Source organism: Haliaeetus leucocephalus, unplaced genomic scaffold (genome assembly GCF_000737465.1).
Source record: "Haliaeetus leucocephalus isolate CR32 unplaced genomic scaffold, Haliaeetus_leucocephalus-4.0 Scaffold556, whole genome shotgun sequence".
Taxonomy (NCBI): Eukaryota; Metazoa; Chordata; class Aves; order Accipitriformes; family Accipitridae; genus Haliaeetus; species Haliaeetus leucocephalus.
Window position 1 is genome coordinate 4,631,541 of NW_010972992.1, and position 25,320 is coordinate 4,656,860.

The 25,320-nt window shown below is 38.4% G+C and overlaps 2 protein-coding genes across 9 annotated transcripts in view; one reads left to right on the forward strand and one right to left on the reverse strand.

Moving 5' to 3' along the window:
• The window catches only part of CLSTN1 (calsyntenin 1), a 46,426-nt gene extending 28,136 nt beyond the window's left edge, over positions 1–18,290 (forward strand). Inside the window, exons 6-19 of the mRNA XM_010577527.1 lie at positions 8–157; positions 256–441; positions 1,610–1,858; positions 3,566–3,687; positions 5,179–5,341; positions 7,505–7,555; positions 9,334–9,491; positions 10,162–10,310; positions 10,821–11,047; positions 11,468–11,638; positions 12,245–12,390; positions 13,920–14,055; positions 14,775–14,959; positions 15,640–18,290. Coding sequence (XP_010575829.1) covers positions 8–157; positions 256–441; positions 1,610–1,858; positions 3,566–3,687; positions 5,179–5,341; positions 7,505–7,555; positions 9,334–9,491; positions 10,162–10,310; positions 10,821–11,047; positions 11,468–11,638; positions 12,245–12,390; positions 13,920–14,055; positions 14,775–14,959; positions 15,640–15,834 — 2,288 coding nt within the window. The 3' untranslated portion in view covers positions 15,835–18,290. The remainder of the gene's footprint in view (positions 1–7; positions 158–255; positions 442–1,609; positions 1,859–3,565; positions 3,688–5,178; positions 5,342–7,504; positions 7,556–9,333; positions 9,492–10,161; positions 10,311–10,820; positions 11,048–11,467; positions 11,639–12,244; positions 12,391–13,919; positions 14,056–14,774; positions 14,960–15,639) is intronic.
• PIK3CD (phosphatidylinositol-4,5-bisphosphate 3-kinase, catalytic subunit delta) overlaps positions 14,317–25,320 on the reverse strand; it is a 30,319-nt gene continuing 19,315 nt past the window's right edge. For 3 of the 8 annotated variants that reach the window (XR_774974.1, XM_010577356.1, XM_010577355.1), the window contains exons 22-24: positions 24,640–24,785; positions 24,258–24,390; positions 20,971–23,679 (exon numbers count right to left, since the gene is read on the reverse strand). Coding sequence is in view for 3 of the 8 variants with exons in the window: in XM_010577356.1 (XP_010575658.1) it covers positions 23,542–23,679; positions 24,258–24,390; positions 24,640–24,785 (417 nt within the window). In the remaining 5 variants the exon portion in view is untranslated. Of the gene's footprint in view, positions 14,895–20,970; positions 23,680–24,257; positions 24,391–24,639; positions 24,786–25,320 lie in introns of those variants that run through there. The other 5 variants (XR_774970.1, XR_774972.1, XR_774971.1 and 2 more) reach the window with 5 other exon arrangements.

The window sequence follows — 25,320 nt, forward strand, 5'->3', positions numbered from 1 at the left end:
CTGTCAGGCTATATAAAAAACACAGAAAAGTTAAACTATGGTAAAGAACATCAGTATAAACTGACAGTAACAGCGTATGACTGTGGGAAGAAGAGAGCTGCTGAGGATGTGTTAGTTAAAATTAGCATTAAGCCTACATGCAAGCCTGGCTGGCAAGGTTAGTTTGATCTCCTTCCTATCTGCTTTTAGCATTTGCCAGTGCCTTCAGTGAAACATGAGAGATTTTTAATATTGTTTCTTTGGATAAATATACAGGTTGGAGCAAAAGAATAGAATACGAGCCTGGTACTGGTTCCTTAGCTCTCTTCCCTGGTATGCGTTTGGAGACATGTGATGAGCCAGTAACCTCAATTCAAGCAACAGTTGAACTAGAAACCAACCATATTGGTAAAGGCTGTGATAGAGACACCTACTCTGAGAAATCCATTCACAGACTCTGTGGTAAGAATGCTTTTGTTAGAATAAAGTGGTCTCTCTTGCTTATTAGTTTTTCTTTGAATATTACATTAGACAAATCAATGAGTAGATAGGGTCTTCATTTGCATGTAGTTTCCTCCAGCTTTTTTCATAGCAGGCAATAAAAAGCTTGAAATTGGCTGAAGGTGACTTTTAAAATAATTCTCAAATGCAGTAAAGAATCTCTTTATTCTGCCTCTCCACTAGCTTATATAGGCTAACAATTTCCATGACATGAGACTCATGTTCAAGAACTGAAAGAATGTTATCTATGCAGAAGGGTATAGCCATTAAAACCTCTTTGTTTTTCTGAGGCATGATGGATATGAAGGATGCCATGTAAGAAATACACGGTGAAAAACTAAGTGACAAAACCAAGAAAATGTGGCTTGGAAAAAACAGTTTACTTGCATCAGTTAAATTTATACTGCGCTTGCCCTAGCAATAAAGGGCACCTTGGCATTCACGTATGCTGCAGTTAAAGGTCTTTCGAAAAGTTTATGAATCCTTTGTAGCTGATATGGAAGACCCGAGATTACAGGAGAAATTATCACTGATGACTTAAGTCTTCAACTTCAGTTGAAGTTAGTTTAAAGTGTGATACGGTGTAACCCTAGAGACCCAGGCAATTCCTAAGCTATTCCCTGATGACGTCACTGTGACATTAATGATTTAGGTTTGAAGTGGGGAAAAAACAGCAAACCAAGTACCTGCTGGGTATCATTGCTCCTGACTGTGATATTATTAGACAGTGATCGAGGAAGGGATGCTTATGCAGCCCTCTTCAGCTGCATGGATATTGGTCTTAGAACTAGTACAATGTCAAGAGAAAGGCATCATGACAAGCGGTATTAATGTAATGGTTCCTGAGATAGAGGCAAAATAAGGTTGTACAGCTGTAGAGGTAGTAAGCAGAACAATTTCATTGAGATTAGTTGTCTGCCGAGAAGTTAAATTTATGGAAGTCATCATGATACTAGAAGTCTATTCTTAGTGCTTCATTATTTAGAGGGAGAATTGCATGATGTGTGATGGTAGTGCATAATCCTGACGGTGCTGAAAAATTAGTGCTCAGAAAAACAGCTTGGTTTGAAACTAGCGGTGATCTTTTTAGTTTCTACCTTTTTTTTTCATTTGAGTGTTTTTATTGTAGGTGCTTCTTCTGGCACTGCTGAGCTACTTCCCCCTCCAAGTAGTGCTGCTAACTGGACAATAGGCCTTCCTACTGATAATGGTCATGACAGTGACCAAGTCTTTGAATTCAATGGCACACAAGCTGTGAAGATTCCAGATGGCGTTGTCACAGTCAATCTAAAAGAGCCCTTCATGATCTCAGTATGGATGAGGCATGGGCCTGGAACCAAAGAGAAAGAGACAATTCTGTGCAATTCAGACAAGACAGGTTTGTTGATACCTCAAATATAAACAGTCATTGTTTGGTTTTGTTTGTTTGCTTTTATATGCTGTGGCAGCATATGTGAGAACCTTAAGTTTTTTCTCTAGGTTAGGTATTTCTTGGAAGTGAAATGAATTGGACTGTAAAAGTCACTCTTTATTGTGCTTACCTATAGCCATGGCCTTAGATTATCTAGTTTCAGATTGGCAGACTTGTTTTTCTAATTCTATTTCAGTTTACATGATGCGTTTCTTTTTGCCACGGTAGATGACTTATTCTGGCAATGCAGTCTCGATTTTGCATCTCCAAACATAGCCTTGCTCTTGGTGCTGCCTAAAACCATTAAGATACATATCCCAGGTTTGGTGACAGCATTTGCTACTGTATCTTTTTTTTCTAGAAGGAGGTAATTTCTCTTTCTCCAGTGATGAAGTTTTTTTCCACCCTGTGCATAATTTCAGTCTCTGTGAATGCTACAGACACAATAATTTTGAAGACGCTATTAATAAGAAGGAAATCTGATAACGCTGTTTCCATGATTGCTGTCTAATGGGGGTAAAAGAATTCTTGTCTTTGTTAGCTGGAGCAGTGAATTTGTTCCGTGTATAACAAAGATATGTTATTTAAAATGCTGCTAGGTTTTTCAAAGGAAACTATGTTTCAAATAAAATTTAAAATATATTAAATTAAGAAAGATTTAACAGTATTTTGTAATATCCTAAAGGCATTTAGTTGAACAGGAGAAAAGTGACTGTCATTCAGAACCGGGTACAAATGTTCCCCTCTTTTCCCTATCTTCACCCATTCCTCTTAATGAAAATCCAAAACTTTGGATTCATGGAAGTAAATGAACTGGAGAAAAAAGGCAAATTTAAATACAATTTTTCCTGTTTTAAAGTACACGGGAAGCAGACCTTCCTTTTTTCTTCCTTGGTTTGACTTAACCATATAATTTTTGCGACAGATAGTTTCTGGTAGTATAAATACTGTTGCCTTCATTTCGATGGTACATTATGCAATATTGAAAGACTGGAACTAGGTTTGTTGGAGGGGGACAATTTTGACTATATTGCACTGGAACAATATAGTCAGATTTAATGCTGTCAGGCTGAAAGATTGACATGATTTTGGTATTTTTTCATTCCCTCCTTTCTTGACTCATCCATGCCATGGAAGGGATGACGTAGCTAAAAATGTTTCTTTTCCTTATTCTTATGTGTTTCTCTAGCATCTCACCTTTGTATTTATTTTAAATGATAAATCCTTTAGAGCTATGACTATATAGTTTTCTCTTAGGAAAGCATGTCCACCTGCCATCATGTGTACATGTTCCAAAACAGTAATTAGACGCAGCAGAAGCTACTCATTTGTAACAAAAAAGCTCTTCTATTTGCAAATAGAGCTTTTTCCTTTTCTCCTGCTGACAGGTTTATCTCCCTGAGTCTTCAGTCCTATGCCTTGATTTGGGTTGGATTTGGAGGTAGACATGTCTGTCTATTGTACAGTGTATTACTCATGGGTTCTTCAAGAATGTTTGCCCTAACTACTGTTACAAACGTTTTACATTCCTCTTAACGTGCCTGATTTACTTGTACATTTGTTTCTTCCTATCAATTGCTTGGGGATTTATGTATCAAATTACAGAAGAGATGAATTTTGTGGAGTTCTTCAGGTTTACAGAAAACAATAATGTTAATTAAAACTCTTGTGCAGATATGAACCGGCACCACTACACACTCTATGTACACAACTGCAGACTTGTTTTCCTCTTCCGCCAAGATCCTTCAGAGGGAAAAACATACAAACCTGCTGAATTTCACTGGAAACTAAATCAAGTAAGTTTGGAAGGACAGTTGGTAGGATGTTAGAATGCAGGGAAAACCATCAGAGACTAAACTCCCTGACAGTATAATAATTAATAAATACTTTTTGCAACTCCAGACTTGTGATGTCAGGTTTTATAGAACCCAACAATACTTATTTTATTTGTGATCAAGTGCCAGAGATAGATTCTGCTATACCTTTTTGTCTTCAATATAAAATACTGCTTCAGTGGTTTTATTAAACCCAGTAGGATACTCATGAAATGAAGTACAAGTCATTGTCCTGAGAGGTAGGAAAATGTGGATTTATATGTGAAAGTGCAATGTCAGTCTTTTAGCTGTGATGTCAGTTATCTTCACTAAATACACTGTAAGGTAGTGTGCATGAGAAAACAGGAAGTATTCCAGTTTGTTTACAGCATTAAATTACTTCTGAGCATGCAGCATTTTTGCAGATCAAAGTGTTAATAGGGTAACAGAAGAACTTATCTTCTTAATCCTTTTTCACACTGAGATAAAATTTGTGATTTTTTACACATTGCGAGTGGTAGCTACAAATCAGTTTTCTTAATTAGATTTTACGCCACAAAAATAGAGTTAATAGGTCTCTGAGGAATGCAGGTACTTTCTGCTTCCTATTTAGAGAGGATTCGTCTGTTTGTATTCTTTCAGTCATGTATTCTTAATTATTTTAGATTTGAAAGTGAAGGCTGTAATAACTAATCTTCATTTTGGTCCTACTCAGATCTGCAGCACTTAATGTGTATGAATTCATTATATTTATGATCGTGAAGAGTGAGACAGAAGGGACTGAATATTTTGTGTGCTTTTCCAGCCCTCTGGATCTGAGTGATAAAGTAACCCTGTGTATCTCTAAATTTATAAAGGTTCTTTTAGTTACTGTAGGTTGCTATTACAGGTCTGTTTTGCCAGTTAAGAGTTACTTTCTAACATACGTAACTATATCCTGTTTTCTGTGCAGAGCAATGTATGCTATTTTAATGGTAGAATGCCCATATATGTCCTTATGGGAAGATCATTACTTTCCAAAAACTAATCAGATTTCACTATAAATAATCCTGTTGTGGAAGGCTTTTTTCCTATTCAAAATGCTCATGTTTTTCTCTAAATAGTCCCCTTTCAGCAAATACAGGTCCTTTGTCAAGTAATTTTGTATTATAACAGTACTTCAGAATGTGTTTGCATGTAGATATGTAGTTTTAAAATGAAATATGCTGTTACTAGATATTATAAAAATTAAAGGAACGGAAATGCATGCAGCTTTCTATATTGGCAGTAGAAGAAAAGAAACTATAAAAGTTTGAGAGTTGGTTTGCTTTTTTCAGATGTGTGCCATGTGTGTGAAACATAAAGTATGTCTATACAGGCTTACAGGTTGTTCATATGTCTGCATGTATGTATATGCAAAATGTGCATCAGATCAGTTATTCAGCTGTAATTAAAAAAAATTAAAGTAGAATTTTTAAAACTTTCTTTACTCAGGTGTGTGACAAAGAGTGGCATCATTATGTCCTCAACGTTGAATTTCCTGCAGTAACTCTTTATGTAGATGGTGTTTCATATGATCCTTTCCCAGTGACTGAAGACTACCCACTTCATCCTTCAAAGATAGAAACGCAGCTAGTAGTTGGAGCATGTTGGCAAGGTAACTATTTACAACTGTTAATACATTTAATTAACTTTTTTTTTAATGAAACCTTTGTGATTAGCCTAGAAGTACATAGCAGATCTTTTTAGTGCATGAAAGGTAACTTTTGTCTTTTGCAGATTATTTTTGCTCCTAGCTAGTATCACGTATTTCCCCTTTTAGTCATTTTTCCCATGAGTGGTTTTTTTGCTCGTTGGCCAGAGGTGCATATGAAATACAAAGCTAGTCACCAAGCACCATTCCTTCAAAGTGATTTTTGTGGTAACCATGGGAATATAGATAGCTTATTTTTGATAACAGTTGTAAGAGTACATCATATACTTCACATTACTAAGCAGAACACTTAATTTCAAGTAGGTTGAAAAGCATATTGTAGAAAAAGCATTCTCATAAATGGAAGCATGACCAGCAGACAGCAACACAGTGATGCTGTCTCTTGGATATTTTAGCATTTCTGCTTATAAAAATAAACATAAAAAGCATCTGATTAATTGTATGCAGACTATGGCCTAAACCAAGATATTCTGCAAGCTGTAAAATGCTGACTGATGTGCTTTAATAGTTGTGAAACATACTCTTCAAAGCTTGAGAAAAAGGAGAAGAATGCATTTGAACATGGAGGTGATTACTGGAGATCTTTGTAACAAAGCTCTTGCTTCCCAGTCCTGAACTGAAGTGTTTGCTTGCTGATTAAATTACACCCTGGCTGGTATAAAGCTGATCTTTTTGGTCAGGGATAAAACAGTGTTAAATCATTTATGTTTTATCGTAGTTCAAAATATAGACTGTAGTTGCAGTCTGCAATAATGCATAGAAGTAGCTTGTGACTGAATGACAAATGGAAAGCGTCGAGACATTTTATTCAAATTAACAGTCTTCTGTCTTATAATGTTTCTTTTTCTCTTTAAGTTTTAAGGCTTTGAAATGTGAATGTAGGTTAAATTATCAACGTATCCTCTCTATCAAATTCACTGTTTTGTGACAAGTTTACTGTCTTCCAGTATTAATGTTATTTCAGTGCTAAATTCATTCTGTTGTCCCTTCCTTTTGAGTCAATTGATTACTTTCTCCATAATTCATCTCATTCTGTTTGTGACTTTCCAACTATCTCTTCTAGCTCAAAGGGAAACTATAGTGGCTGGTTTTCAAGAAACTGGAGCTTGGAAACTCTGTTCCACCTAAGTGTATGGATTGTATAATGGCTTCCATATACGTTCTGCATCTTAACAAAAGCATATACATTTAGTTTAAAAACTCCTGTGCTTTCATATTGGCACCATGATATGATTCTTTAATTTCTTCTGACATAAATTTTCTTTTTAATGACAGCAGACTGAAATAGGAGCATTAAAAGTCTGGAATACAAGAACTTGAGGTGCTATCTTTTAAAATTCCACCAGAAGCCTGATTTTTAGGGGATTAGAACACAGGGGAAAAAAGTATGCCAACGGAGTGAAGTTAGTGCTTAAGGCCATCCTCTTTGTCTTACCAAGATTTTAAAATAAATCAGGCTGTTCTAAGTTATGTATACAGCTCACCTCTAAGGAGAGAGAGATTTTATGCTTTTGAAAAAATTCTTTTAACATTTCTTTTAAAAGACTAAAAGCTGGTTTTCTATTTTGCTGCTCTCCCCCCACCTTAGGTGCTTCCATTTGATAAATTGTCTGCTTAACACATATGATACTATTATGATAAAAAAATCTGTGGCTCCTTTTGATCAGCATTTAATACCTTCTGGTGATTTGCTGATAAAGGCTGGATGTCGCCTTAATTTCCCCTTTAGTAGTTGGGAGAGGAGAAAATGAATTGAGCCAGTTGATAGACTTGTATCTCATTACTAATAGGAGTTTGTGTGAAATTGGGTATCTGTGGTTAAAGTGTTCTCCGGTGTGACTGTTTTTACTGCAGCCTGTGTTATGGGGCTCTTCAGGTTGTCTTGTCATGAATGTTATGTTCTTGTAACAATATAGTAATACTTCTTCCCTGCATTGCAGCTATTAGTGTTTCAAAGAACTCGTAATCTTTGAGAAGCTGGGTCAAGGATAAGCAGACTTTTGGGGGGAAGTGCTGCCATGTATTTTCTGTGATAAGAGAGTTTGCCAAATTGTAACTGCTTGGTTCTTTCCCCATTGTCCTATTCTTTGTCTTGCTTTTCTACAGAATATACAGGAAATGAAAATGACAATGAAACTGTGGCTGAGACCTCTGCAGGTTGCTGGAGTTTTTTCCCTACTGTTTTATTTCATTTTTAAGCCAAGACATTGCTTCATCTCGCACACAGCATGAAATGCAGGCATTGCGTTTGGGCCATTGACCTTCACATAATCCTCTCCTAGGCTTGTTTCTTCATTGTGCTTCTACTTCCAGAGCTTCATCAGCTGATTTTTTTTTGCTTTTATGGTTTGATTTGGTTTTTGGTGGTTTTCTTTGGTTGCACCCAAATGCACATCCATGTACAAGTCTGCAACCATTGTGATTGCAGTCAAGTGGTGTAAAATAAGTTGCTGATGTAAAATATCAGCTATAAATTTCTTTCATCCAGTTTTGTTAAAACATAAATGCACCTCATCCTATATAAGTGTATGTGTATGTAGGTATGTGTGTGTATTACAAAATTATTCAGTAGGTTGGGAAGGACCTCTGGAAGTCAGGTAGCTCTGCTCCCCAATCAAAGCAAGACCGATTTCATATTTAGATCAGGCTGCTCTTAGTAACTGAAAGACAGACCTGTAATTTACAGTGGATACTCACTTGATCAGAAATTGATATCAAGCTCTAATTACAGTGAATGGGCTTAAATCTTTGTCTACCAGGTATTTCAGGTTGGCTACAGGGGTTTGTTTTCTTAGAAATTTTTAGTGATAGTTCGGTGGATTTTGTGTCTTGAGTGGAGATGCTTAAAATTAGTGTGTATTTCTAAAAGTGTATTCAAGATATGTACTCTTTCTGTAAAGTTAAAGAATTCCTGGAATGGTCTAGATAGAACTGACGAGATTTCCAGCTGTACATCAGTTTTAATTTGGCAAAGTGGTAACAGAATCCAGGGGCTAGAAGCTGGAGCTGTACAAATGTAAACTGGAAATTATGTAATTTGTAACAGGACAATTCACTACTGAAAATTCTATCAAGTTATGCCAGGGATCTTTTATCACTTAGAATCTTTAAAACAAGTTTAGACATCTTTCTAAAAGTCTGGTAGCTTAGTAAGTGATGACCTTGAAATACAAATTTCTGGGTGGTGTTCTGTGGCCCCCATTATTTATCAAGATGGACTAGGTGATCGTTGTGATGTCATCTTCAAAAAATCTAAACAATAAGGGGCTTATTTGGTTGCAATTCATTGGACTTAACTTGGATATCTAAAGAAGAGTTACCTGAGTTTAAACAGCTTGCTTGAGTCCATATAAAGAAAAAGGTACCTTTAAAGGGGAGCAATTAACTTAGACACCTTTTTCACAATGAGCTGAATCACTTTGTGAAGTTTCTTTCTGTCCTTTGAGTGTAAAGAGAGCCTGTAATGATCAGTTTGGATGTAGGTAACTAACATCTAGAGGAAGGATGCTGTCGTCTGCTATCCTGATGGGCGTTGCCTGTTTTGTACAGAACCGACTAGTAGGAGGCATTACCTCAACAGGAAGATTCAGGTTTCATAGTTCATCTTATTGGTTCTGTCTGTCATTTCTGAAGAACACCACCTTGCTGTATGGGCGATTTCTTTTGAAATGTTTGTTACAGAAATATTAGCTGTAGTTTCACAGTTCAAGATGGCCACTCCTGTTTTGAAGGCCATATGCATGGTGAACTGTTTCTTTCTTTATGCTTGAACATATAATCACAAGGTTAACACCCAGAATGGATAAAAACTAACCTGCATGTATATAATACTTTGTGGTACCAGAAGGCATATTTGTTGTTTTACAAAAGTAAGGAAAAAAAAAAGTGAAAAGAATCAAAACATACAGAGATTTTTCCTTCCTCCCTTTATGAAGGTGGTGAACTCCACATGGCTCAGTTTTTCCGAGGCAATCTGGCAGGTTTGATGATTCGTTCTGGTAAACTGGAGAACAAGAAAGTGATAGATTGCCTATATACTTGCAAGGAGGGACTGGATTTGCAAATGGCTGATGGTGTTGGCAAAGGCATGAAGGTAAAGTTGCATGTGAATAAAGGGGAACACGTATATTGCTTTGCTGATAATAGTTACAAGCTTTGCTGGCAGTTAGTAGGGGTGTCCCAAATAAAACAAGCTAATCTTTTGTGACAGTTTGCCTTAAAATTACATGACAACTAGGAAATCTTTCTTGTATAGGCATGGTCTTAGTGGAGTTTAAGAATGAAAGTTACTGTGTTCTCTTTAAGTCTTGAAGAGAAATTTCATACTTGTAAGCCTCTCTGTTTTACCAGCTGTACCAGGTTGTCTAATAAAAGATAGAGATTCTTAACAAGCAGCTTAGTAGAGTGAGACCAACTTGCATGCCTTTTTTTAGTAGCAAGGGTATGTGAACAGAGGTAGATTTCTCCTTTATATTAGCTGTGTCTCTTCCATATTACTAGAATCTTCACATCAGAACTATGATAAGTGCCTGGATTTTTTCTTAAAGAGCAAAACACTAAATATATTCAGCTGGAATAAGGGAAGTGAACAGGGAAGTTAAGACTGTGTACTACAAGGCCAGTAAATAATGGCTTTATTGCTTTGATTACAAATGTAATTATCCTAGCATTTACCAGGCAAAGCAGTGCTGAACTTCCAGTTTAAATTACCAGATCATGTTGCTGTTTGGGTATTCCCTTAAGTTTTTTTTCTGTTGTTTCAGATCCACATGAACCCAAGTCAGTCAACACTGACCTTAGAAGGAGACGATATTGACAGAGTTGATAAGGCCATGCAACACATTTCCTATCTGAATTCTCGCCAGTTCCCAACACCTGGGATTCGGAGGCTTAAAATCACCACTGTTGTCAAGTAAGTCCTAGCGCTGAAATAATGCGTCACTGTACAGTGGATACCGAAGCCTGGAACGATGATCATGTATCTGAGTTGTGATAAACAAAGCAAGTCTTGCTCTGCTCTAGGTAACCATCACACATTGGAATATGGCAAATGTTTTCTACACCAGCACTCTGTTTTCTTCCTGAGAATGTAATAAGGAGTGTGTAAGATCGGGAGGAACTTATTGCAAGGGTATGCTGTGAATATGTCTCCAGTATCACAGCCTTCATTAAAGGTGTTATCTGTGGCTGTTAGTCATAGCATAGAAAATGGGGCCAAATGTTAACTGTAAGTAAAAATTAATTGTAAGATTGCTCCCTTGGTGGGGAATTCTTACTTTCCAACGCAGGTGATGAATTTATCTAAGGCTCTTGGGTCTGACACAGAGCTTTTTAAAAATTTATAAAGCAATTACTCTGCATAATTGTACCTCCCTCTCAAACAGCCTCCTTGACTGTGCAAAACTGCTTCCGTATCTCGTAGATGTTTCAATGAAGAGGCTTGCGTCTCCGTTCCTTCCGTGGAGGGATATGTAATGGTCTTGCAACCAGAGGAACCAAAAATCAGCCTTAGTGGCATCAACCATTTTGCTCGCTCTGCTTCAGAGTTTGAGAGTTCTGAGGGTGTTTCCCTCTTTCCTGAGCTTCGCATAATAAGCACCATTACACGGGAGGTGGAGCCAGAGGGAGATGGAGATGAAGATCCTACAGGTAACATCCTTTTCTGCTGAGGACTGTTGCCCACCCTCACCCCATTCAATGATCACATTGGAGGATCTTCCTCTTGCAAAGAGGCATGGATTTGTCTTTTAGTACAGAATCTAGCAGGGGGAAATAAGGTGTATATCTCTTGTGAGAAGGTGTAGATACTCTGCTCTGGGCTAACAAAAATTTACCTGGAAATGGTAGTAAGCCCAGGCCATTATCTTCATGTAAATATCCCTTATTTGTTGGTTGTTTTTTTAAAAATCATTATTTCATGAATACTTGCTCTCTTTACTTCAGGCCCAGATCTTAATAGTTGCTCTGGAAGAAGAGTTGAGTTTGCATGTGACATTTTATAGCTCCTGGGCTCTTGTCTACTTCACCTTCGTTTCTGCTTACCTCTTTGGGTTTTTGTCTGCTTTTTAGTCCAAGAGTCTTTAGTATCTGAAGAGATCATGCATAACCTGGATACGTGTGAGGTGACAGTGCTAGGAGAGGAACTAAATCAGGAACAAGAAAGCCTGGAGATTGACATGACGCGATTACAGCAGAAAGGCATTGAGATGAGTAGTTCCAACCTGGGCATGATAATTACAGGTAGGGGTTACTACTACTTCTGGTCTTTTTGTAGGAAGGGTCTGAAGACAATGATAGCAGGAACCGTGTGCTAGAGAGATGGTTTGTAACACCGTACTCCAAATACTTTGGTTTTGACTAGAATTTCAAGCTCCGAGGTTTTACAACTATTTTGTGGAAAGCTGTGATTCTAGAAAATACATAATTCTAGAACCTCCTTTCTGTTCTTATCTCATGTCCAAAATTGCAGGTTGCCTCTGCACTGCGGAAATGAAGTACACTTTGCCCCAGAAAAGGCTTGTTCCTTGCATAGACAATCCAGTGCCTAAGAGCATGCATCATTCCTTTCTATTTTATATTCAGAGTATGTTCAATGTATTTGAAAGAAAGACTCCCAAAATCCCTTTAAAGACTAACTGGGTCTAGGATTTTATCACAAAATCAATCCACAGAATTTTGGTGGAGCCATATCTATGCGTGTCTATGGTGTTACCTTTTTTCTACTAACTGAAAATCTGTCAGCCAAGAAAACTTACTTGAAGAAAGGGCATAATAGTTGTCAAGTATATGATGTCGTACTAGTCTTTTTGCAAAGTAATTGTTTTACTTGTTTATTTCTCTCCACAGGGGTTGATACTATGGCCAGTTATGAAGAAGTTTTGCATTTGATACGCTACAGAAACTGGCACACTGTTTCTCTCTTTGACAGAAAGTTCAAATTAGTCTGTTCTGAGCTTAATGGACGTTATGTCAGCAATGAGTTTAAAGTGGAGGTATGTAAGCTAATGTGATCACTCTGAGAAGTTTTAGAGCATGGATGGCTAGGAGGACGGAAGTTGTTGTCTCAGCTGATAGATAATTGATCAATTACCGATTTAGATTTTTGTCCTGTAAATAAATATTAGTAAACACATGCATTTCAGGCTGTATTTTATATATATAAATGTGTTCTTAATCCTACATTTCAGCTTTAAATAAGGCTGCCTAAACAGAGGTGAAACTGTTGTGTTGTAGAAGAAATAGTATGGCTAATGGAAGTGTGAAAGTGAAAAGGTTGAATTGGAAAGACAGCATATTAATTCAGCAAAAAACTAGCAAATAGGCTAAGAGTAGTGCTAGCAGAGACCTGAGTGGCCTTCATGTATAACTCCTAGGATTCTGCAAATGAACTTGCTGGGCCCTTTACTGTTTTGCTTGTGTGATGCTTAAATCGCTGATACTAAGGGCTTATGTAAGAGCACAGTCAGGCTAAAATTGTATTTCCTCTGCAGTAGAGTAAAGGTTAATTATTACTTAGTATGCTTATATCAAATATATGGAGGTACAGCAGAAGAAAACATAAAGGGCACTAAAATTTCAGATGCTGGAATGTGAAGTTATATATATTGAGAGGAACTGTCATGTATCTCTGCATCTTTCAGCTGTGAGCTGGTATTTCTACATTTTGAAGCTGACCAAAGGGATGACAGTAAAGTTAATTGTATTTACCACTAGTTGGGTGGTTATGGTGTGCTGGGGAGCCTCCTGTGTTGCAGAGTAGAAATTTTTGTATTAAGTAACATGGTTTTGTTTCCTGAGGAAATTCTGTGAGCCTGAGTTGGGATCTTACCAAACTGTTGAACTGCAAATGCTTTCCTTGTTCTGTAGTAAATGTGCTCTCTTCCTGTTGTGCAGCTGGTCAGGTGCCCTGTATCACAGTGTTCCACCACAGGAGGGGTATATTTAGCTCTGCTTGTTTGGCAAGGAAACATGAAATATGCTGTGCAAATCATGAGCTTGCAGTTGTACCTAAAAGCCAGTTATGCTAAGTGGGGGTTAAACTTTTAAAAATAAGGGGTTTTTCTTAACCCTTTGACTGTAATACGGATTTTTTTTCTTTGCTGTTAGCTGAAGATATACAGCAGAATAGGAAAAGATGGGAATGAAGAAAATGTAATTCATGGTTACATGTCTTTGTATATACTGTTATTTCAGGATTAAAATGGATGCCTACCAAATTTGATCACAAACTGGCTTTATCTGTTTTATTCTGAAATACTGGTGTCTGTACACAAACTTGCCAGACCAACTAAAACAGATTTGAGAGCTGTGAAACTGAAAGGTTTTGTGACAAGAAATTATAACATACGAGGAGCTACTGATTGGGATGATTGTCCCCTGAGACAAGCCATTGCTGTGTTGAAGGAGAATTGGATATCTGCTCTGGGAAATAGATTTGATTTTTTTTTCTTTCTTTCTCTCTATTTCTTCACAAGTAAACTGTTGCATTTCTGGAGTTTTAACATTTTCTTTTTGTTCCTAGGTGAATGTTATCCACACAGCTAACCCAGTTGAACATGCTAATCACATAGCTGCACAACCACAATTTGTTCATCCAGTGCATCACACATTTGTTGATCTCTCTGGCCACAACTTGGCTAACCCTCATCCATTTTCAGGTAAGAATTTTCAGTCACTGAAGTTCAGCTGTTCTTTTCTTTTCTGGCATTAAAATGTCACAGAGGCTTCTCACTGCAGAGTTTTTTTCCCAGAGTTTAAACCAGTGTGTTGGACTAATGGTCTAAGCAGCTACTCGGTCCTGTTCTGCTGTTGCTCAAGCAGGGAGGAGTGGATTACTAGAGATCAAGGAAGTACCTTTTCCTGGCAGCAGGAGAGTTTTCTGTTGGTGTGTGTACATTGGAAAATGGGAGGTGTAATAGTCTTGAGGGGACTGTAAGACCTAGGTAAAGGACCATGAGGAACTGGGACAGTATTTCTTCTGAATGGCATGAGGGAAGAACTGCAGCATTATTCCCTTGGTGAGTCGTGGTATCTGTCCTTTGTGTTTTAATTACATTAATTTGGCATGCATGCAGGATGTGAGAGGAAGAAAAATAGGTATTCTGGAGAGGAATCTGTGTGTGGTGAAATCTGCTTTCCATGTGTTGTCAGTCCTTCAGATTGATGTAATTATACTTAAGGAACTAAGTTTTAGTTCTTACTCTCCAACTGACTTTTTAAGTGGCCTTAGACAAACTGCCTCTGTAGCTACATATAATATTTGTATCATGCCCATTTCCCTCTTGCAGGTGATGGGAACAGAGGACTAGTTACTAGCATTGTGTAAGAGTTACTTATCAGTATCATCTAAGAAACTCCTTTTACTTTCTTGTTGCAGTTGTTCCAAGTACAGCCACTGTTGTGATTGTAGTTTGTGTCAGTTTCCTGGTTTTTATGATTATTCTGGGAGTGTTCCGAATCCGAGCGGCACATCAGAGAACAATGCGTGACCAGGACACTGGAAAGGAAAATGAGATGGACTGGGATGACTCTGCTTTGACCATCACTGTGAACCCCATGGAGGTAAAGCTGGTGTCTCAGCTCTTATCAAAAACATGCCCTTTTGCGGCTGTAACGGGTATGATTGTACATGGACAGAGTAGCAGAGCAAAACTGACCACTGAACACAGAGTAGAGACATTAATTGTGAAATTTTAATGAATGCGCCAAAGCGACAAATGCCAAGAGCAGTTATGCTTGGGAACTTGTATGGGTTATAGCTTCATGATACAGAATTGGATTTTACAGGTCAGTGTCCAACACTAGTGTTTATCATGCTGCATGCTACCTTAACCATGGTCTGCTTTTTTCCAGAGTTGCATGAATTTATTGTCAAAACATCTGTGTTCATGATGTTTCTTTCTCCTGTGGTTGACATCTGAATTGTTAGAAAATCAAGATGTGCAACCTTAATGCTCTTTGTGTGACCCTACTAAAAGATCCTTTTCCAGTAGAATTTGAAGTACTGGATCACACTTCAGAATTAGTTTGTTTAGTGACAGCTTTGATAGCAATGTTAGACAGCTATTTTAAAGAGCACTATTTCCTTTTTCTATGCTGGTTGCCTAATTACTACTGACCTTCTAAAAACAGTAAGGAATCTGTAATAGCTCTTTCTCAATATAGTGCCTTGTGCCTGAATTCAAAAGAATAAAAAGAATTTTGGCCAGTATGATATCAACAGCTAATTTCTGTCTTAACAGACTTACGAGGATCAACACAGCAGTGAAGAGGAAGAGGAGGAAGAGGAAGAAGAAAGTGAAGATGGAGAAGAAGATGACATCACTAGTGCAGAGTCTGAAAGCAGTGAGGAGGAAGAGGGAGAGCAGGAGGAGGACCAACAGAATGTTAATAGACAGCAACAGCTGGAATGGGATGACTCTACCCTCAGTTATTGATTCTAGCTGTTCCCTTTGTCTTTACGTTTCTGCTCTAGAAGACTCCACTGTAATACACTCCATTGTTACCAAGGATTCGTGGTGTTTAAAAAAAAAAAAAAAAAAAAAATCATTCTGGCCAGTAGATTCAACCCACACACATCCCAGTGTTTGTGATATGTCAGCTAGTTCCTGATGCTGTTTCTAGAATTGTAGTTAGCACCTCTTTTCCTTCAGCCATGCCTCAGTGACTGGATTTTTTTTTTTATGCTATGTGAGGAACCACCTTGCACTTTTTTCTTCATGTCATCTCAGCTAAGTGACTCTACAGATCCGTAGCCATTGCACATGAATTTCTGAACTGTCTTTTTTGCTCAGTGAAACAAACTTGGCTTTGTTCTTTTTTCTCTTTCTAAAAGATGCAAAGATTGCTTGTTGACAAAGGGTAAAGCTGCTCATTTCAGCCTGTTGATTCCTTTTAATTTTTTTCCCAAATTAGTGCATGTGTAAAGTGGCAGAATGAGGTTAATATGTAGAAGATTAACAGACTTTTTAATATTTTGTAAATATATTGGAATTATGTAATTATGTCATTTGTGGTAGTGAAAACAGGGATTGGGGTTTGAAACATGCTAAAGTAAAGTAAAAAATCATGCAGCATGAAATATTACAAGTCTCAATACTACTGCAGCAGGAGCACGGGCACAGTTATCTAGTGTAGATGTTTCAGTAATACAGTGTCATTGGCCTTGACTGCCATATGTTCACTCATGCCCCGCTCTGTTTTTTCTTTAATTTTTCTTTCCTTTTCTTTAATCTCCTTTATTTTTGCAGAGGGAACAGACAAGCTTGTGAGAAATTGTAAAGGCTTTAGGAACCTCCGCAGAGGTTCGACTGCCCTGTGCAATACAGTTGTTTGTTTGTTTTTTCTTTTTTCTTTTGTTTTCCTCCAAGTCTTGGCATAAGGGCTTTTAAGTTATTGGGAAAAAACACTACTTGGATGGTGGGCAAATTAGTGTGCTGTTGCTGTGGTGTGTTGCCACAGCTCCTATTAATTACAGTGAGGCTGCCTGTAGTACAATGATGGTCTGTTCATACTGCTGACAGGGTGGATTATTCATTTAGGTGATTGATTGTTACATTGGTAACTGAAGCTGGAAAGCCTGAGACCTGTGTACCTGTGCACCGTGGCTACCAGTCTACACAGATGGGTATTTTGGTTTTTTTGGCTGTTCAGTTTTTCTTAATTTGGTAGTGGGAGGGTTTGGGGCATAGCTGATATCATTTCTATTAAACACACTCCTGCTCATTCCCTGTAGCCCCTTGTACAGTAACTTGGACTGTTGGTGTATTAAGCCTTTGTTTACACTTAGTAAATGTGTTTTCCTGCTGGTGAAAAAACTGTAGCATAAATTATCCAACCAGAAGACCTTGGGAATCATGTTAATATTATTCCAAGTGCAGATGATTTTGGTTGTTTCTGATCAAAGTTCAATCTTGGAATTGCAAAGGACTTTTCTAAAGAAATAGCTGAAAGGTACGAAAAGTAAGTTATGACCCCATGGTGGAGGATGCTAGTTTTTTTTGTAAGGCAGGTCTTGTTCATTTAACTTTATTTGGTCTTATGCAGAGCCTTGAATAATGAGTATCTATCTGCTTACTTGATTTTTACATTTGGAGGTGGACTAAACAGAGTAACTTGTTTTGCTTGTAACAGGAGACTAGGACTCCATTCACTCCTCAGCACGGTAAGCAAAGTTCCAGTTTTTATCTTGTATGTAGTCTGCCTTTGTTCTAGGTGCACAGACCACACCTCTCATAGCAGGCTAGTTAGTGGCTGACAGTACACAGCAGGGACACGCTGCATTGGGTAAGCGTGCTAGAAGAGCAACAAGCAAGCCAAAGGGTAGGGCACAAAGGGTCATAATTCAAAGAGATAAAAGATAAGGATTGATCCAAATGTTTCTATAGTTTTGATTTTCAGAGCAGACCTAATTCTCACCTAGTGATGTGTGTAATGGGATCTAACGGTGGGCTTTATCTGGGGTAACGCTTGACTGCGGAGTGCCTTTTACACTAGTAGATGGACCTGGAAGCAGGGAAGAGAACCCACACAACTAGCTTACCGTTTTTTGGGGTTGTTTTTTTTATGTAAAATTTTAGATTTCTAAAATGGGGAAATGGTTTTGACTACTTATGTGGTAATATAACTGCTAGTTTTAAGTAAACTGGGAAACTTTTAACTTATGTCTGACAGTTGTCCTGTGTTAATGTGTAGAAGACTTATCCTTCCATATACTGTTGCTGTAGCTGCTGTATTTTAGACCAAAACTGATCATGACTTAATGGTAATACTGAAAGGTTGTAAACGTCCTGATGCAGTTTGTAGCCACTGTGGGTATAACTTTTCAGATGTGTATATTGGTAACAGGTCAGTTTGGAAAGTCTATAAGCTACAATAAATTTCTGGTTCTAAAGGTTGTTTGCATTTATTTCTTACTGAACAGAACAAAGTTGAATCAAGTTATTTTAACTGTGTGTTAATTTCCCCTTTGCTGATGGTAGTACAAGAGGTTTGTTTTCATTGATCTCAAGCATAGAAAGACTGCAGCAGCATGTGTGTACAATTTATCAATCATTTTTTTATTTTTTTACTTACAAAAAATGTACCTAAAGCAACTGAAAAGTTAAACATGTAAACATTCTCTTCTTACAGAACCACTGTTTGGCTTAAAAAAATACTTCTTTTTTCAAAGGCAACAGAATAAGCACAATCATTTTGTACAGAGTTAAAAAAAATAATCATGGAAACATCTCTAAATAAATAGAAATAGAAAGGGGTATCACTTTGAGCATATTTATAAAATCAGAAGCTACTTAGAGTGAAATGTAATATATTTGAAAGTGATTTAAGTTTCACTCTTCAGTACAATTCAACTTGCTGAAAATGATCAGGTGAGCTGCTGTTTTGTAAATTTGGAGTCAAAGGCTCTTTGCTGACCCAGTATAGCCATCAGAGTTTCATTCAAGATGCTATTCCAGTGGTGTACAAGGAAGAAGGTTTACTTGATGACTCACTGATATTTTTACTTCTTGTAGGTAAGTCAACTTTCTAGACTAAGTAAGTAACCAACCTCTCTGTAAAACTGTGCTGGATTGAGAAACACCTTTGGAATTGCTCAGTTCTTGCAGTTTACACTGATACAACTTTGTTTTATTGCACTTTTAAAATTGAAGGACAGATGACATGAGCCACTGCTGCTTTGTACTTCTGTAAAACTGTATTAGGGCCCGAGTTTTCTGGAAACACTACCAAAACAATGGTTGAAGGTGTGAACTGCTGCGAGTCTGCAAACCAAGTGACTAAGAAGTGTGACTAAGGAGACTATGAGGTAAGACTGCCTTGCTGCAGTATGACAGGCAGGATCCTGGATTACCAGTTTGTGGCAATGTAAAAGAATTGTTTTTACAGTTATGGAATTGTAGTATGTTTCTTCCCTTCCACAAGAACGTACAAACCACTGATGAGGTGGCTATGGTTTCAGTGCATCTCAGCTTGCACGTGGCCTGATATTTTTGTATACTTTTTGCTCTGTAAATTAGTTTAGTGAGGAAGGAAATAGCAATATTTATCTGTTCTCTAAAATGGAGCAAAGTTGTCTGGCCACAGGGAACTCTGCAAGCAAACAGTCTGGACATAGCACCCCAAGAGAGGGAACACAAAGAGGTCAGAAATGTCTGCCTCTCCCTAGCAAGGGAGCAGTGATTTAGATGGGTGCAGGACTGTTCTCTGTCTGATGAGTGCGCAAAGAGCTCTAAATCCTACAGTGTTTTCTTTTAATACCAAAACAACTGTTACAGCTTGAGTGTTGGGCTTCTATTTTCCTTTTTGCATTTACTATTTAGTATTTCAGCAGGACCACTGCCACCCTTACTTTATTCCATGATTGTGGCAAATTTTCTATATGTTCCATGAAGCTTGGGTGCAGAATGCTTGGTCTCCACAAATCTGGCTCTTAAAAAAAAAAAAAAAATAAAAAAAAATCCTCGAATTCCAAAAGATGGCATCAAATCTTTACAGGACAATGATGGAACCTTAGAAGAGCATCGTCCTAGAGGGTAGGTGACAGAAAGGCTTGATGCACAAACAAGGTGCTTACTAGACATTCATTGTGTGCATTAGTCCTGCATTAACTGGGAAGTAGCATCATAGGACCTGTTCTTCTGGGGGAAGAAAATAAGGTAAGCAACAGAGTCATCAGATGGTGTACAGCAGCAGCTTGCTGTGAAAGCACGGGTTCGCTTCGCTCACCATCAGTTGTGGTAGAGCAGCTGACACATGGTAATCTGCTAACCCCATGGAAACTTTTGCATTTGTCCAAGTCGTTATGGCAATGGTTTTTTTTTAATCAGATGTAAGAGATGCAAGCATCTCTCTACTCCTAATTTAAATTGTGATGCCCAGCACCTTCCTAGCCTCTGAAGCTTGAGGCTATATAATCTGGCACAGGAAAGGAAAATTACAATACTTAAAAGAGCTGGGGAAAAAAAAAAGTCTGATGGTTTACTCTCATAATTTGTTGACCAGTGCAGTTTCATAATACTGTACTTGTAATTGCAAATATGGATTCACTGTTTTGATTTTATTTGAAACCTGAGACAGTACCTGCTGTTCAGTTCAAGAAAATCGTGAGTAATATTCTAGATTCAGGAGAACCACATCAGTGAAAGTAATTTATAGCACAGTGCAGAGAGCTCATCTTTCATAAAGGACAATACTCAAAGACTACAGGAAATTTCTTTTAGTCTAATCTCTAGCAGCAGCAGCAGTTCTAGAGTGCTGGCTGCAGTCAAGATGGTGTTTTGTTTCCTGCAGGTCAGTTTGTACACATTTATTCACTGTTGTTTTCCTAGTGTTATGGTCAAATGTATAGTGACAGGAAGCTAACTTTCAGTTCTAGCTAAGTAGGGTCTGTAACTCAGACAGTACAGCAAAAACTACTACTTGCTGCAAACATACTTTCAGTACTACTTACTATTAAACAATAGGCTGAAGAACTGTTACCGAGGAACGTGTTAATAAGTAGTTTGGTTCCCTTGGAAGGGTACACACCATTCTATCTTGAAATGTTCTGGCCACTTCTCAGCCACAGGTGTAGAAAAAGGGGAGCTCCACGGATTATAGAAAGTTAAAATGAGTTGTCTTCTATGTAACTGCTGCTTCTAGTAACAGGTGCTCTATGAGAGGCAACCTGGTTTATATTAATACATACAAAACAGCAGAGAATAGACTTCTTAGCGTAACATCTTTTATGAAAAGAAACAGTACTTTAAATCAGAATTTATATTAGTAACAGCATAACACTAAAATCATAGTCTGCTAGTATCTGTTTGTATGTAAAGGTAATGAGGGAAGGGTTTATTAAAGGTGTTTCATATTCTATTCACTGACCAAACCTAGTATTACCTACTACTATTCATTTCTACTTAGGGTAGAAGTTACTTTTTTAAGGCAGGCAGTGTTAACTTGGCTATGCAGCTAATAAAGAACAAATATATTTAAACATACATACCCTCTTAAAAAAAAAAAAAAAAGTTGACTTAAACAGCCAGCACAGGGTAGCATTCTTCTAAAGTACAGGGGTACCTGATTTTAAAGTATTAGAAAGAGCTGCAAGTCAGGAATGAGCTGTACCTATGTACTGGATGCAAAAATACTATCAATACAAATAATACTAGCAAATCAAATTTATCCTGTGACAGGGAAGATCTAGCACGAATAAACAGGCCAGTTCAGTTTCTGTCCTAAACTTGCTGGTTGTGTGGGAATTACTGTAAACCAGACACGAAAGCTAAATTTACACGAGAGAGAAAGTAGTCCATCATTTGACAATATGTACATCTCTTGTCACTGGAGAAACAGGATTTTTTTTTTTTTTTAACCTACATAAGTAAGAGTAAATAAAAGAAAATTGCTCAACCTAATTAAGGGCATACAAATCAAATACAGGATTCAGCTTCAGGGGTGTCCTGAAAATTAGACTATGCTATTCCTTAAAAGGCAGGAACAATAGCACCTCTGTAGGAACCTGGTGTTGTGGAGAACAGGGGGAATGTAAGGAGGCACCCCAGGGAACTGCTAAAGGAAGCAGGTACTAACCATGCTACTGCACCTATCTTCCAGCCTGACCTGTAGGCTGCAGCCTGCTCGATGCACCTCGCTATGCTCACGTGAGAGGCACTGAGTGGTAGCAGTGGCTCCTGTTCATCTGTCCCTGTGCAACACCAGTGCTCAGAACTGCTCACCAGGTGAGGACACTAGCTGGAGACAAAAATATGACACATGAGTAGAAATAAGTGATTGATTACAGCACCTTGTGGGAGATTGGGGCAGATTCTGCTTGGGAAGGAGACAGAGGCAGCAGGGAGAACAGGAGGCGGCTGGAGTAGACAGTTTGTCCTGCTTTAGGTACCAGCACAGATGACTGCAGCTTGCTGTCTGGCTGAACCCCCGTACAGACACGCAGTCTTTACACACCAGCTCTAATAACAGACGAGGAGTCGTGTACCATGGTTGAAAGGAGGAAGAGTGCAGAAAGGAACTGGGAACAAATTTGTAAGAAGATGAGAGTTGAGATGCAACTTACTGTAAGTGTTTCAGTGTTAAACCCACTCATCTGGCACTCCTCTATCTTTACACAGGAAGGCAGACTGGCCAAATAACGCAGACACAGAGCGGTACCATCTGTCCCAGCTAACACTGGAATTAACAGTGTTGTATCCCAGTGATTACGTAGGTGTAGGTCAGTGCCCTGCATGCACGTATTACAGGGAAACCAGGTGGCAAAGTAGCTTTAATGTACCCCAACAGGAGGTACGTGTAGCAACCATCACATGCCAATTTTGAAAATGCAATCTTCCTGTTTTCAGGCTTAAAAACAGAATAAACGCAGAAACCCAGGAATTGCTTGAGGCTCAACTAAAGTCTGACTTCAGAAAGCAAACAAAAATAGCTAACCCATTGGTCAATCCAATCCCATTCTTGTGGCATCAGTTTTTTGACAGCAATATATGGGTTCCAGTTCAGTTTCAGAACACTTTGGCCTCTGTAGCAGAGAGAAAGTAATATGACAGCACGGATATTTTTACCCTGTCACAATGCAGAGCAAAACAATTTGTCCAAGTCAGCTTAAGTGGTGATTTAAGCTGACCTACCTTGGTGTACACTGAAACAGGGTAGGAGGAGCAATCACATGGTGAAGTTGATGTCTCTGAGCTGTAATGGTGGGGACCTAGAAGATGGGCTATTATATAACAGCTACAGGGATACTAGGTCCTCAGTGTTCAGCTAAATTTTCAAGAAAATAGAAATACACACATTACCACACTGGAAGGATGTTATAACTGCCTGAACTCTTCCATTAGAAGATGTATTTGAAGCTTAAGTTCTTAAGGGTACAGTACATCTACCTACCTTTCACTGTATGCAGTAATTTTATTGCCTCATGTCTCTTCCTTGTCCCCCAAAGATCTACAGCAGACATGATTACACGGCTGATGACAGTCGCAACAATTTTTCAGTCATGCAGAAGTGTCTGACCTCTGGGAACACAGGTGGGGGACCTTCGACATGGCAACATTCATCAGTCTTGAAAAACCTGTCTACAATTGCTGGACTCAGTGCACGTATTACATTCTCTTGGAGCAAGTGTGCGGGCTGATGTTGCTCTACTGTCTGTTATCTTTGGATACGTTGTGCGCCAGCCAGTTCACTTTGGTTTTCCAGCTCTCTCGCAAGGCTTCATTAAACTTTAGTCTGAAGTGCTTCAGTGCCTCCTCATCTGTTTTGCTGAGAGCTAGGGAATCCTGAAGGTAAGAGGCAGAAATCAGCGTAGCTTCACTGAAAGTGCAACTGAACAATTAACTGCTCAACTACTAAGATGTTTACTCACTAAGAAAGTACTCCATTGAAAGGAGCACCAAGTGGCCATTAATTGTTTTTCATAGTTACTATAGTGGCACAAGGTTTTTTCGTATTTATATAGGTGCATCCTACTTTTACACTGGGTATAGGGAAACAGTAGGGGTTTTTTTTAGTGCTCTTGTACAAAGCTACTGTATTTCAGTTGGCCACGGCTAGGTTGTTATAATTTAAGGGACAAGCCGTGAACAGGAAATTACATACATCCACAGAGCTCTGTCTCCTTCCCCACAAACTGCTTCTACAAGGTACCTACTGCCTTTATGCTGAAGAATCTGAAGTCATCTCCTGAGGACCAGTATCTGGCATTTCTGATGTCCTGCGCATTAATGTTGGATGTCTACTCGTGATTTTTGGAGCTCATTTGCCTCTAAGAATATGCCCTTCCACACTGAACTCCTCCTCACTGAGCTACAAGATCAGGTACTCAGTTTTAACCATATCTGGGCTCTGCTTCTCTTACCTTTAGATACTGAATGTCTTTAGAGCAGCTGAGTTCTGGCAGGCCGGCAGCTTTCATCAGTGCAAACAAGTGCAGGAAGAGAAGACCATGGCGCCTCAGAATCATATAGGCTTTTTCACAATAACCCCTGAATCTGTTCAGAAAGGAAGATGAGGCAAAGGAATGAAGAATGCAAGCTATACCATTTTATAAAGCAAGACTACTTATTAGTCTGAACTCTGCTGTCTGCATTGATGACTACCCCGCTCTTTCACCTTCTCTAACAGGTAGATAAATTACTTGCTTTTGTGTGTATAGACAGCTATAGGCAACATATCATTGGTGGAAATAAATTCCGAAAATTCAGACCTTAAAAAGCTTAAGTTTAACTGCTAACACTTACCTTTCAAACTTCTCATTGTTGTTAGTTTTTCCTTGCTGGATGACATGCACAAAGTCATAAGTTAAGATGAAAGGAACACGTTCTCTATTAATACCAAATTTAGTCTTGAAGTTCCCCAAAAAGTGACCAAAATCAATATGGAACAGCTGAAAATATGGAAGAAAAAAAATTGGTTTCAGAATAGTATCTATTTTAGCTGATCAATGTTGAGTTCTCTTCACAGTTACTGTATTCAAAAGATATTGACCATAGGATTTGCGGAGGGAGAAAAACTACCTCTCCCATGGCACTCCTTTGGGAAAAGAGGCAATATTTACTTGCCACGATATTCTCTAGTGTAGTTGGATGTTGAATAGGGCAGAAAAGGTACTTACCTCTTCAATACTTGGTATAGCTGAAGAAATTTCTGATTTTTGTAAAGCCTTAGAGTCTCACTAGCAGAAGCAGAAAGAGAACTAAAATGGGCACCCTACCAGTGGAGTTTGCCATCCCAGACGGTGAGTGGAAAGATGATGTCCTGTTTTGAAGTTGCTACAAAATATTACTTGCTCAGGTAAGGCTTCTTTTCCCCCTCCTGTTTTTTGTTGTTTTTTGTTTTTTTTTTTTAAATACCAAGCACAGTGCAGTCGTTCCACCACTAGCGCAGCGATGGGAAGGAGGATGCTGTGCAGAACCTTGCAC